The following is a 14,277-nucleotide window of genomic DNA, read 5'->3' on the forward strand; positions in this document are numbered from 1 at the left end:
ACAGCATTTACATTGCATGCACTCAATTGAAGCCAACACGATTTACCTGTGTCTCAGAAAGGATTTACAACACATTTTAAACATTCAAAGCAAACAGCTCATTAACAAAATAACCCTCTCCAAAATATTTTTATTTTTGTTAAATAACAGTATTTTTCTATTTCGTTAAATACATGTAATTACTTACCTTATATGCCCCAGAAGATCATGCATATAAAGATAAAAGAAAGCACACTACATAGTCAGTACTTTGTTTCACCCCCTCTGGCAGATATCACAGCTTGCAAACTCTTTGTAGCCAGATAAGGATTTCAATTCTTTTTTTGGAATATTCTCCCATTCGTCTTGCAAAAGGCTTCTAGGTCTGCAATATTCCTGGGCCGTCTTGCATGCACAGCTCTTAAGATCTACCCACAGACCTTCAATGATGTTTTAGGTCAGGGGTCTGTGGTGGCCGTTCCAAAACCTTCAGCTTGCGTCTCTTGAGGTAGTCCATGGTAGATTCTGAAATATGTTTAGGATCATTATACTGTTGTAGAAGCCATCCTTTTTGCAGCTTCAGCTTTTTTACAGACTGTGCGATGTTTGCTTCCAGAATGTGTTGGTGTTATGTGGAATCCATTCTTCCCTCCAACTGTGCACTGTTTTTTGTGCCAGTGGCTGCAACACAACCCCAAAGCATGACAGATCCTCCCCCATGCTTAAAAGTTGACATGTCGTTCTTTTCATGGAATGCTGCACATTCCTTTGCTGATTGTGGCCAAAGAGTCCTGTTTTAACTTCATCAGTCCACAGCGCTTGTTTCCAAGACGCATCAGACTAGATGTTCCATTGCATACTGCTGACGTTGGATTTTATGATGAGGATGCAGGTACGTTTTTCTTCTACTGACTCTTCCACGAAGGTCTTGTTGGTGCGAGCATCGCTGCACAGTGGAACGATGAGTCAACCCTGAATCTTCCATCCCCCAATCTTCCTGCAGGTTTTTTGAAGTGGTGGTTTCAATTTGCCTTTCTGACCAGCATACAAGCACTTCTCTTGGTCTTTCTTGGTCTTCCAGATCTCATCTTGACCTCCACAGTTCCCCTAAACTGCCATCTCTTAATTACATTTCACAATGTGGAAACTGCAAGCTGACAACTATTTGCTATCGTCTTGTAGCCATTCTCTGCATTGTTGGCATCAATAACTTTCATTTTCCGAGTCTTACACAACTGCTTAGAGAAACTCGGTGTTGCTGAGTGTTGGCACAAGGTTTGAAGAGTCAAAGTAAAGCTTTGAAATTCGCACCAGCTGACATTTCCTAATAACAATTGTTGCCTAACGAGTTGGTGACAATTATGTTTTTATTTTACTCTTTTGTTCAGTTCATGACATGAGAATTAACTAGGCAGTAATGTTTGCAGATAATATTTTCTTTCATATACTAAAGGGCCTGTGCTTACATCTTTTGGATTTAAGAAAATCACAAATGTGTAATTTGTCAAGGGGTGGCCAAACTTTTGCATACAGCAGTATCTATTACTTCGTCTTCCATCAAATGCAACATCCTGCTCTCTACTCACATCAGCCAAGGTTGTGCATTTCTTTCTCCGATGGTTGTCATGTCTACACCAGGCTAATCACAGGTATACATAAAGCTTTTGTTTCAACTGTCAAAAAGAGTCTGTCTGCGCTGCTACAAAATCATGTAATTATTCGAAGGTCCTAACGGCAATATTATGGTCTATTTCACTTTGCTACAGAATAGGGCTAGTTGCTTAAACTTGATAAAATCGTGTCCCAAAATGTGGCCATGAATCCCATCTACAACATCTCCAATTGAGTACAGAGCGCAGCCACTTCCAAGCATGTCCTTTTTTTCTGCATCTTACCTGGTCCCTGGTTCATTGTCTTATGCTTGTCATGTATGTTTTGGTCATTTTAATGCTCTAGTGGAGTCTGAATGTCGGCTCCAGCATGTCGTGGACCATGAGTCTCTGGTCATTTCTTAAATCTCCAAATAGTTTGTGCCAACGACGTGTGGAGACATGCAAGGACTACAGAAGGTCATAATATAAACACTGCATTACATGGAACATAGTTTATTAATGGATTAATTTTATTACGGTGAGCCTTCAAACCATTTTACTTCCCTGACATTGCTTGGTGTGTCTGTTCTGTAATCAGTTACAGGAAAACCTCTTTTCTGTTCAAGACTTTAACTTCTCTGAACCTTTATCTGTAAACATAAATGGGGTGTTTTCTGTATAGGGATAGCGAAGACAAAGCTTGTTTCTCACAGAATCCAGTTGACCTTATGTTTTCTGACTGCCTCAGTTCTTCATAGTACTTCTGTATGTTCATTTTACCATTAAGCGTACACTACCGGTGAAAGGTTTTAGAACACCCCCATTTTACACGTTTTTATTTAAATATGGCAGTTCAAAGACCAGTGCATAACCTGATTGAGGTCAGATAAAGTGCTAAAGAATATTGTCAATAACAACCATTCTATGGCTGTTTAAAGAATACCATGTATTAATGATTATTTTGGGCTAAAGACTCATTTAAAGAAAAACAAAATAACTAAGTAAATTTTTTTTATGTCTGTCATACATATGAGATTCCTAAAAGGGAGACACTTGTAAAGAAACAACAGGAAGACCACAGTGATAAGAAGTCTCACCCATGTCCCCCATTGTGAAAAAAAAAATCTCTATCACTGTTAAAAAGACATATTAACATACATTCTGGAGAGAAACCTTACTCCTGTAGTGAATGTGGGAAGAGTTTCTCTCAATTAGGTAACCTTAAAACTCACCAGCGTATTCATACTGGTGAGAAGCCTTACTCCTGTTCTGAGTGTGGGAAGTGTTTTAGTAGATCATCTGAACTTACTGTAAAATTCACCAGTGCGTGCATACTGGAGAGAAACCTTACTCATGTTCAGACTGTGGGAAGTGTTTCATTAGCTCGTGTCATCTTACTAGTCATAAGAGAGTGCATACAAGTAAAAAGCCCTACTCCTGTTCTGACTGTGGGAAGTGTTTCTCTCTATTAGATAGCCTTAAAGCTCACCAGCGCATACCTATTGGACATCAATATTGAACAGTTGACACTGCAGGTTGATTTTGAGCATTTGAAGGAAACCTGTGCATGTCACTGGGTGGCGTGATTGTCTAGGAACGGGATGAGCAGTGCCTGCACAATTTGAGGTCCATATCCGAATTGTGACAAAATCAGCCTTTTATTATTTAAGAAACATCTCAAAGGTTAGATCACTTCTCTGCGAGTCATGTCTCACAAATCATTGTGTTTTTTACATTTTCTTTTTTTCTTTACAGAATTTATTTAATCTATTTTATGAATTTTTACCATTGAATCTCTTTGAGATGTATTTAATGTACTAACTGCCAAAATATAGTTTCATACAGTGGGGAGAACAAGTATTTGATAAACTGCCAATTTTGCAGGTTTTCCTACTTACAAAGCATGGAGAGGTCTGTAATTTTTAACAAAAATCCAGAAAATCACATTGTATGATTTTTTTATAGTTCATTTGCATTTTATTGCATGACATAGGTATATGATCACCTACCAACCATTAAGAATTCCAGCTCCCACAGACCTGTTAGTTTTTCTTTAAGAAGCCCTCCTTTAATGTGTGAATGTGATACTGAAAAGAAAGGGTAAGTTTGCATACTTTTTCTGTAAGAAATGTTGTTGTTGTTCCAGTTTTTAGCTCCATCAGAACAGCACCAAATGTCTTTACAACTGAAAACACCAACATGTAATTACAGTGGGGCAAAAAAGTATTTAGTCAGCCACCAATTGCGCAAGTTCTCCCACTTAGAAAGATGAGAGAGGCTTGTAATTTTCATCATAGGTACACTTCAACTATGGAAAAAAATTCAGAAAATTACATTGTAGGATTTTTAAAGAATTTATTGGTAAATGGTATTCCTCTGTAAAATAGGTATTTGGTCACCTACAAACAAGCAATATTTCTGGCTCTCACAGACCTGTAACTTCTTCTTTAAGAGGCTCCTCTGTTCTCCACACATTACCTCTATTAACTGCACCTGTTTGAACTTGTTACCTGTATAAAAGACACCTGTCCACACACTCAATCAAACAGACTCCAACCTCTCCACAATGGCCAAGACCAGAGAGCTGTGTAAGGACATCAGGGATAAAATTGTAGACCTGCACAAGGCTGGGATGGGCGACAAGACAATAGGCAAGCAGCTTGGTGAGAAGGTAACAACTGTTGGCGCAATTATTAGAAAATGGAAGAAGTTCAAGATGACAGTCAATCTCCCTCGGTCTGGGGCTCCATGCAAGATCTCATCTCGTGTGGCATCAATGATCATGAGGAAGGTGAGGGATCAGCCCAGAACTACACAGCAGGACCTGGTCAATGACCTGAAGAGAGCTGGGACCACAGTCTCAAAGAAAACCATTAGTAACACAGTACGCTGTCATGGATTAAAATCCTGCAGCGCACGCAAGGTCCCCCTGCTCCAGCCAGCGTATGTCCAGGCCAGTCTGAAGTTTGCTAATGACCATCTGGATGAACCAGAGGAGGAATGGGAGAAGGTCATGTGGTCTGATGAGACAAAATTAGAGCTTTTTGGTCTAAACTCAACTCGCCGTGTTTGGAGGAAGAAGAAGGATGAGTACAACTCCAAGAACAACATCCCAACCGTGAAGCATGGAGGTGGAAACATCATTCTTTGGGGATGCTTTTCTGCAAAGGGGACAGGACGACTGCACCATATTGAGGGGAGGATGGATGGGGCCATGTATCGCGAGATCTTTGCCAACAACTTCCTTCCCTCAGTAAGAGCACGGGAGATGGGTCATGGCTGGGTCTTCCAGCATGACAACGACCCGAAACACACAGGAGTGGCTCTGAGGAGCATACTAAGGAGTGGCTCTGTAAGAAGCATATCAAGGTCCTGGAGTGGCCTAGCCAGTCTCCAGACCTGAACCCAATAGAAATTATTTGGAGTCCATATTGCCCAGCAACAGCCCCGAAACCTGAAGGATCTGGAGAAGGACTGTATGGAGGAGTGGACAAAAATCCCTGCTGCAGTGTGTGCAAGCCTGGTCAACAACTAAAGGAAACGTATGATCTCTGTAACTGCAAACAAAGGTTTCTGTACCAAATATTAAGTTTGGCTTTTCTGATGTATCAAATACTTATGCCATGCAATAAAATGCAAATTAATTATTTAAAAATCATACAATGTGAAATTTTGTGTGTAGAAGGGATGTCTTGGATGACACGCCACTTCAACATTGCGTGGGAGTCGGGGAAAGTGCCTTAGGAGTGGCGGACTGGGGGGGTGGTTCCCCTGTTAAAAAAAAAAAAAAGGGGGGGTCCAGAGGGTGTGTGCCAATTACAGGGGTATCACACTTCTCAGCACACCACAGCGATAGACTGTCCCCTTCAAATCACGGTCCCGTTCAGGGGCCAAACCATGACGTCTCGATAGCAGAGTGATCAGCGTCGCTGAAGAGCCCAGTCTGGGAGCGAGATGCGTTCAGCAGTGGAGTCAGGTCGGATTCCTTCAGGGAGCAGAGGGACAGCCGGAGGTGCCTGTGGCCCACCAGGAATGTAGCCATGGCCCGTCATGCACAAACGGTCTGGGCCTGGGTGAGGTGAAGGATGGCTTTCATCTCCCTCTTGCCTCTCAAAAATACAGATCGGGGGGGGAAATTAAATGACCACTGCACCTTTTTCTTTCCTTTCACCTTTTTCTTTCCTTTATTTCCTAAATTTGCTGTCCCCTCAAAATAACACAACACACAACCATTAATGTCTAAACCGCTGACGACAAAAATGATTACAGTCAAAATGTCCAAATTGGGCCCAAAGTGCCTATATTTTGGGTGGCCGCCACACTTTTTTCCGGCACTGCCTTAACCCTCTTCGGCATGGAGTTCACCAGAGCTTCACAGGTTGCCACTGGAGTCCTCTGCCACTCCTCCATGATGACATCACGGAGCTGGTGGATGTTAGAGACCTTGCGCTCCTCCACCTTTCGTTTGAGGATGCCCCACATATGCTCAACAGGGTTTAGGTCCAGAGACATGCTTGGCCATCACCTTTACACTCAGCTTCTACTGAGCCCTGACAAGCTGACCCCTGACCCCTTCAACCTCTGCAGCAATGCTGGCAGAACACATACATCTATTTCCCAAAGACAACCTCTGGATATGACGCTGAGCACATGCACACAACTTCTTTGGTCGACCATGGCAAGGCCTGTTCTGAGTAGAACCTGTCTTGTTAAACCGCTTATTAGGCTAAAGATGTTGATTAAGTCGTAAAGGGGTGTAGTATTACGTATTTACTTTACTAGGGGAGATAATAGGGGAGGGTTTTCCACGTCTCTGATTCACACTCCAGTCCAGTAGGGGGCGGTAATGTACATTAAAAGTAATATACAATTTGAAATCCACAGAGGTAGAAGAACAACTGGCACGAGTGCATTATCTTGGAGATGTTGGTTTAGTTTTCAAGACATCAGGAATATTTGGTGAAATACGAACAGAAATCAGAGTAGCTAAAATTGTAAGTGATTTAAGGACATTATTTTTGTTCAGTTCGATATTGTAAAGATCCGGTATTGTGTGTTATTCCCGGCTCTCATGTTAGCAGGGGTTAATTGTTCCATGGCAAAAGGCATGGGGTATAGGGGTCTGATTGGTAATCCCGCGTGGTTTTGAAAGTGATAACATTTGGACTACTATTCCCCCCCATCTCTCTCTGTTTGGGAAGCTGTTATATGATTTAGTGGCGTAGGCTGTGGCCAAAACAATGGCCCGAGCGTGGTATTAAACCTGTTCCACCTCTCGTGTCCATCCTTGTAAACTTAGATACAACTGGGGTCATTACAATAAAAATTATCTGCTTTATAACCGTTCCCTGCTATTAAGATACCAACATGCAAAAAATTTTGTCCAACTAACTATACGGCTTTGATTTATGGATCTGTTCGTGGTAGTTTTGTGAGAAAATACATTTTATGATGAACTTTAGGAAATACGTTTCTTTATTAGCATGAGTCCAATGTGTTGATCTTCCATAGTTCTTACATGTTCTCCAAATGTATTTGACTTTGACAGCATATCTATATTAGACAAAGCCTCCAGCATGTCCCCTCCACTATCTGTCTTCCAATCATATGAGTCTATATGTCCTAACCTTATATGGCCTGTTATAGTGTCCCCCTTGAGTTCTCGGCTTCACACACTCTTATTGGATTGTCTGGGGCAACTCAATAATATATAACATATGTTTGCTCTACAATACCACAAGATAGAACGATTTTTCTGTGTTGTTCTTTAACAAGAGTATGTAACTGAAATACTTCTATATTATCTGGACAAGACATGCTTTCTCACAATGGTATGTTCCAACCTATGGTCCATGGGTCTAGTCATAGAGTATGACAGGATGTGTGGGTAGAGTGTGTGGGGTCCATCAGTAATGGGCCCAGCACCAAGTCCAGTCTATTGTCAATGTTCAGAGTTGGTCACTACTTACGTGTTGTGTTAAGGTTCTCATGCCCATAATCTCTGTCTGATTGGGTCTTTATTTTAGCACAGGGAGGACAATACCAGCCTGCTGCTCTCCTTCCACACTGAGATCAAACAAGAGTCACTGGATTCTGGTTGTGACAGTGGAGCTTAATGTTTATTGGTGGATTCAGAGATGACATCAATGAAGCAGGAAGACTGCAGTCAAACAGTGGGACGGAATGGTACCGTTAAAGATGTGGAGAAGGATGGAGTTATCATTACAAATGGAGGGGTGGATTTTCTTGTTCAAGGTAAGAACTGGTTTAATGTTGTCAGTTTGTTGTCACTTTTTAATGAAAAGGTTGATGATATTTCATGCTGTCTGTCAGTATTCTAAATTTTTCCATACTTTTTTGTCATCTCAGAGAGAGAAAAATTGCAAAATATTTTATAGATGTTCTCCACTCCACAGTCTAGGAATGATTCTTATCTTTGCCCCTACCTGACATGTGTCTGGAAAGACCCATGGATATTGTAAATTGGCCAGCATCTCCCAGAGAGGGGGGAGGCATGTATCAGCAGGGATTCCCTGGACTCATTGTGCTCTAGTGACTCCCCCTGGTGGCTCGGGCATCTGACAAGCTGACTGAGGTGGTCAGATTAGTGAACTTGCCCTCACACACGTTGACCCATGTTTTCTTTCTTTGGAATAATGTTGTGTAAATCAACAAAACTGCAATAAAGATAGCGAATATGTCAACTCTTCCACATCTGTTGCCAGTTTTTGCATTGAAACTGCCTGTAGATGTGTTGGTTATAAGAGGGCGTGGGAAATCAAAATAATAAAGGGATAAAGTAGGAATAAGTGTAGTATGGTGAAAATAAACCCAGCTCAGAACACAAGCAATTTGGGATGTTTATTTTTTGAGTTATGTCTCTGTGTGCCGAGCCCTCCTGTACTCCCTCTTCACCCACGACTGCGTTCCTGTACACAGTTCCAACACCATCGTAATGTTTGCAGACGACACCACCATGTTAGGCCTGATCAGTGACAATGATGAGTCAGCCGACAGGGAGGAGGTCAAGCATGTGGAGGCATGGTGCGCTGACAACAACCTGGCTCTCAACGCAAAGAAAACCAAGGAGCTCATTGTGGACTACAGGAAGTCTAAAAGCCACATCTCACACCCCAGTTCTCATCGACGGCACTGAGGTGGACCATGTATCCAGTTTCACATTTCTGGGTGTCCACATCTCCGAGGACCTCTCCTGGACCCTCAACATCTTAGCCCTGGTCAAAATGGTGCAGCAGCACTTGTACCTTTTGAGGAGGCTGAAGGAGGCCTGTCTGTCCTTGCAAGCTTTTACTGCTGCACAATCAAGAGCTATCTAACTGTGCCACAGTGTGGTTTAGCGGTTGCTCCGTCGCCGCTTAAGGTCTACGATGGCTGGGAGCTTGGAACCAGTGATGTGCAGGGCGGTTCTTATTTTATTAACGGAAATTACTTATGTCACGTTACCCTGATGGCAGCACTGAGTCTGTTCTGTAGAGTTTTAGTCATAGATTCTGCTGATTTTGGCTGTTGCCAGTATTGATTTTGTGTGGTGCAACAGGTGTGAATTTGAATGTAGAAAATTGCAACAGGCCCCTTCCTAGTAACTGTTCTTCATCCTTCATTTATTTTATCTTTGAAGCCAATACAAACTTTAGCTAATGTTTGTCACTGCTAGCGACGCATTTACACTCCCGGTCAAAAGTTTTAGAACATGCCAATTTTTTCAGTTTTTATTTAAATGTAAGTACTTTCTAGTCAAGTGAGTAACCTGAAGGAAAATGGTACACTTCCAGAGATTTAAAAAAGTTTTTGGGTACCAAAAACTGAAAAGTTATGTAAATTTCTTAGAGTTATAAAAAAGGTCTTATTCAGGGAGAAAGTAATATTTTATCAAATTACAGCGATTCTGCAGCAACGGAAGTAAATTCAGCCTTGACAGTTGATGCTAACAATTCCTACATGGGTCCCAACATTTGTTTATTACTTACAAATCCTTCTGTCTGTATAAAAGCAGAGGAACAGTCTGTGTTACTACACCCTCTTTAGCATTATTTGTACAGTATTGTACTGCAGGAATTATTACATTGCTATCATAATTGGGAGAAGGGCAGTTAACAAAGGAAAACAGACAGACCATTATAACCCTTAAAAGGGTAGGTCTTTCCTTTAGAAAAATTTCAAAGAAAACCAAGGTGTTAGGGTGTACAATTTCCTACACCATCAAAAGGCACTTGGAAACTGTGGCAGGAATAACTGTGGCAGGCCCACAGTCAAGTTTAAAAGTCCACAGCTTGTGTGATAGGCAGCTCGCAGGACGACAGTTTCAAGCACAGTTAGTTAAAGTAAGCTTGTCTCAGTTTAAACTGTGAAGTAAAGACCTCAAGCTGCAGACGTGACAGTTTGAGGGGCATAAAGAAAGCCAATGCTAATATGGTTGAATAAGAAAAAGAATACTCCCAGGAACACCACCTTGAAGCACCGCCTCTGGACTTCCACTGGAAGAAGGTCTTATGGACCAGTTAATCAGAGTTTTAAATCATCCATTCATCACACGACTTTTGTACACACCGTCAAATGGGTGAAAGGATGGTTCCTCAGTGTGTGACAACAACTTTTAAACAGGGGCTCAGGGGCTCTTTTTCCAGATCCAAAGACAGCAATTTGCACAGAATGAGTGGCACCCTGAACCAAAATGGATACCACCGCATTTTGCAGCACTGTGCAATACCCTCTGGTGCAGTTGGTCAGTGGTTAATCCTACAGCAAGATAATGACATAAAACATTCCTCCAGACTACTTCCAGAACAATATTTGATTTTCATTGCAGAAAGAATGTCACAAGTGTGTTCGGCTGTTATGTCTGCCAAAGATGGTTACTTTTATTTTGTTTGACAAAACAATTCCATTATTTATTTTTCTCGCAATTTTTTTTTTACATTAGTACAGTAAACTATGTGCATTTCAATAAAATCTGGAGTATTTGAGGTGTTCCAAAACTTCAACCTGAAGTGTATGTATGTGAACGATGCATCAGAAAATGTGTTTAAATAATAGTGTCAATAATTAATCTGACATCCACATTTGGTTGTAATTCTGGTAATATTCCAATCACTGAATAAAATAGGGTTGCAGGATTAATTTGAAAAAAGAAGCAGTTTGCTATGGCTGTTTAAAGAGAACTGAACCATGGATTACAGATTCTTCTGGACTAATTTAAAGAACAAAGTTGTAAAATAGAGGATAGATTTACTGTGTTGATAACCAACATTTTCTGATGTCTGTCACACAGATGGGATTCCTGAAGTGGAGACCGTAGGAAAGAAACAACAGGAAGACTACAGTCTTAAGAAGTCCCACCACTGCCCCCACTGTGAAAAACGTTTCTTATTTCTGTCACTGTTAAAAAGACACATTAACATGCACACAGGTGAGAAGCCTTACTCTTGTTCTGACTGTGGGAAGAGTTTCTCTCAATTTGGTGGTCTTAAAGCTCACCAGCGCATACATACTGGTGTGAAACCTTACTCCTGTTCTGACTGTGGGACGTGTTTCATTACATCCTCTCAACTTACTGTTCATCAGAAAGAGCGCACAGGTGAGAAGCCGTACTCCTGTTCTGACTCCGGGAAGTGTTTTATTAGATCCTCTGAACTTACTACTCATCAAAGAGTGTACACAGGTGGGAAGCTGTACTCCTGTTCAGACTGTGGGAAGAGTTTTAATACATTATATGGACTTGGTAGTCATCAGAGAGTACACACAGGTGAGAAGCCTTTCTCTTGTTCTGTCTGTGGGAAGAATTTCTCTCAGTTAGGCGGTCTTCAAGCTCACCAGCGCACACATACTGGAGAGAAACCTTACTCCTGTTCTGATTGTGGGAAGTCTTTTGTTACGTCTTCTCAACTTACAGTTCATAAGAGAGTGCACACAGGTGAGAAGCCCTACTCCTGTTCTGACTGCGGGAAGTGTTTTATTAGATCCTCTGAACTTACTACTCATCAGAGAATGCACACAGGTGTGAAACCGTACTCCTGTTCTGATTGCGGGAAGCGTTTTATTAGATCCTCTCAACTTACCATTCATCAGAGAGTGCACACGGGTGAGAAGCCTTACTCTTGTTCTGACTGTGGGAAGTGTTTCAGTACATCGTCTCAAGTTAATAGACATCAGAGAGTGCATACAGGAGAGAAGCCTTTTTCCTGTTCCCACTGTGGGAATATTTTCTCTCTATTAGATAGCCTTAAAACTCACCAGCGCATTCATACTGGAGAGAAGCCTTACTCCTGTTCTGACTGTGGGAAGGGTTTCGTTACATCGTCTCAACTTAGTAGACATCAGAGAGTGCATACAGGAGAAAAGCCTTTCTTCTGTTCTTACTGTGGGAAGAGTTTCTCTCTATTAAGTAGCCTTAAAGCTCACCAGCGTATTCATACTGGAAAGAAGCCTTACACCTGTTCTGACTGTGGGAAGTGTTTCGTTACATCGTCTAAACTTAAAAGACATCAGAGAGTGCATACTGGAGAGAAGCCTTTCTCCTGTTCTTACTGTGGGAAGAGTTTCCCTCAATTAACTGTTCTTAAAGCTCACCAGCGCATACATACTGTTGAGGTGCCATACTCCTCTTCTGACTGTGGAAAGAGATTATCTTAATTAGGTCACCTTTAAGCTCACCAGCATATTCATATTGGAAAGAAGCCTTACACCTGTTCTGACTGTGGGAAGTGTTTCGTTAAATCATCTAAACTTAAAAGATATCAATCAGTCAATCAATGAAATGTATTTATAAAGCCCTTTTTACAACAGCAGTTACAGTTAGAGACACCCGGCCTTAAACCCCAAGGAGCAAACAACAGTAGTGTTGAATTTCAGTGGCTAGGAAAAACTCCCTAAGAAGGTCGAATTTTAGGAAGAAACCTAGAAAGGACCCAGGCTCAGAGGGGTGACCAGTCTTCTTCTGGCTGTGCCGGGTGAGATATTAAGAGTCCAATTGGAATAATAAATACATTTCTCTGGGCTAAATCCAGAGTCTATTTGATTTTAGACTAGGTCAGAAGTATGACCAGGTGGACAAGGACAGGGACAGCAACGGGCCCCCCAAACCAGGTAATCCGCAGGTGTGGACCAGGACCTCATCTCCTCCTAAAATTTTAAACTGGAGGAGACTGAAAAAAAGTTAGTAGTGCATTCCTCATATCCCCCAGCACAATAATATAGCAGCGTAACACCTTGGAACTGAGACGGGGGGGTCTGGTGACACTGTGGCCCTACCCGGGGGAGAGTGCATACTGGATAGAATCCTTACTCCTGTTCTTACTGTGTGAAGTGTTTCACTAAATCATTTGTGCGTCCCAACTTTTGTGGATATGGAGTTGTAGTATTGATGGGTTGACCCCTGTAGTTATCAAGCAATTTTTTTGTATCATATACCATGCTGCTTGAAAGTTTGGGAACCCTAAAACAGTTTTTTTTTCTCTCAGAACAGTAGGCATGATCGTTCCTCATACAGTATTGGCAATGAGTTACCTTATGACCAAAATCTATGCATTTGATAAACTAAAATGTCCATGTCTATCATGCTTGAATAAATGAAACCCCATTAACAAAACTGGTTAAAAAAATTATTGTATTACAATATTGGAAAGGGGTTTGGGGAGTGGATTTGAAGTAGAGGGGAGTGAGTTTGAGGTAGAGGGGAGTGAGTTTGAGGTAGAGGGGAGTGAGTTTGAGGTAGAGGGGAGTGAGTTTGAGGGAGAGGGGAGTGAGTTTGAGGGACAGGGGAGTGAGTGTGAGGGACAGGGATGTGGGGTTGAGGGACAGGGGAGTGAGTTTGAGGGACAGGGGAGTGAGTTTGAGGGACAGGGATGTGGGGTTGAGGGAGAGGGGAGTGAGTTTGAGGGACAGGGGAGTGAGTTTGAGGGACAGGGGAGTGAGTTTGAGGGACAGGGGAGTGAGTTTGAGGGACAGGGGAGTGAGTTTGAGGGACAGGGATGTCGGGTTGAGGGAGAGGGGAGTGAGTTTGAGGTAGAGGGGAGTGAGTTTGAGGGAGAGGGGAGTGAGTTTGAGGGAGAGGGGAGTGAGTTTGAGGGACAGGGGAGTGAGTGTGAGGGACAGGGATGTGGGGTTGAGGGACAGGGGAGTGAGTTTGAGGGACAGGGGAGTGAGTTTGAGGGACAGGGATGTGGGGTTGAGGGAGAGGGGAGTGAGTTTGAGGGACAGGGGAGTGAGTTTGAGGGACAGGGGAGTGAGTTTGAGGGACAGGGGAGTGAGTTTGAGGGACAGGGATGTCGGGTTGAGGGAGAGGGGAGTGAGTTTGAGGGACAGGAGAGTGAGTTTGAGGGAGAGGGGAGTGAGTTTGAGGGACAGGGGAGTGAGTGTGAGGGACAGGGATGTGGGGTTGAGGGAGGGGAGGAAATCAGTTGCAGAGGTCACATCCTGGTTCAGAGCATTTCACCCTCTTATGAACTATGTAAAAGGATCAGACTACCATGGCCTCGTCTGTCTCGTCAGCCTTTGGTCCATCAATGGCCACCCTGCAGCACATGTCGAGGTGGTCATTCTTCAGCTGGTTCCTGGTCCCAGTGATGGCTGCTCATTTCCTTTGACTTCCTACAAAATAATACAGAATAATGTTAATGATGACAGTGTTAATTAAGGAAATTCCATTCCATTTTCACTGCTCACCCTCCTGCCTGCTGTCCAGCTGCTT

General features: G+C 42.5%; 1 protein-coding gene across 2 annotated transcripts; it reads left to right on the forward strand.

Annotated features, from left to right (window-relative positions):
* Positions 1–6,192: 6,192 nt before the first annotated feature.
* On the forward strand, positions 6,193–12,393 carry LOC117592734 (zinc finger protein OZF-like). 2 transcript variants are annotated; one of them, XR_004574841.1, is made up of 3 exons: positions 6,193–6,565; positions 7,598–7,826; positions 7,988–8,449. XR_004574841.1 is itself a non-coding variant. In XM_020040908.2 (3 exons), the coding sequence occupies exons 2-3, from the start codon at positions 7,709–7,711 to the stop codon at positions 12,219–12,221; spliced, it is 1,479 nt and encodes a 492-aa protein (XP_019896467.2). In that variant the 5' UTR covers positions 6,193–6,565; positions 7,598–7,708; the 3' UTR covers positions 12,222–12,393. The 2 variants fall into 2 exon arrangements, 1 of the variants encoding a protein (XP_019896467.2); XM_020040908.2 differs by lacking the exon at positions 7,988–8,449 and adding an exon at positions 10,861–12,393.
* The last annotated feature ends 1,884 nt before the right edge of the window (positions 12,394–14,277 follow it).

The sequence above is a fragment of the Esox lucius genome, chromosome 20 (assembly GCF_011004845.1).
Source record: "Esox lucius isolate fEsoLuc1 chromosome 20, fEsoLuc1.pri, whole genome shotgun sequence".
NCBI classification, from domain to species: domain Eukaryota; kingdom Metazoa; phylum Chordata; class Actinopteri; order Esociformes; family Esocidae; genus Esox; species Esox lucius.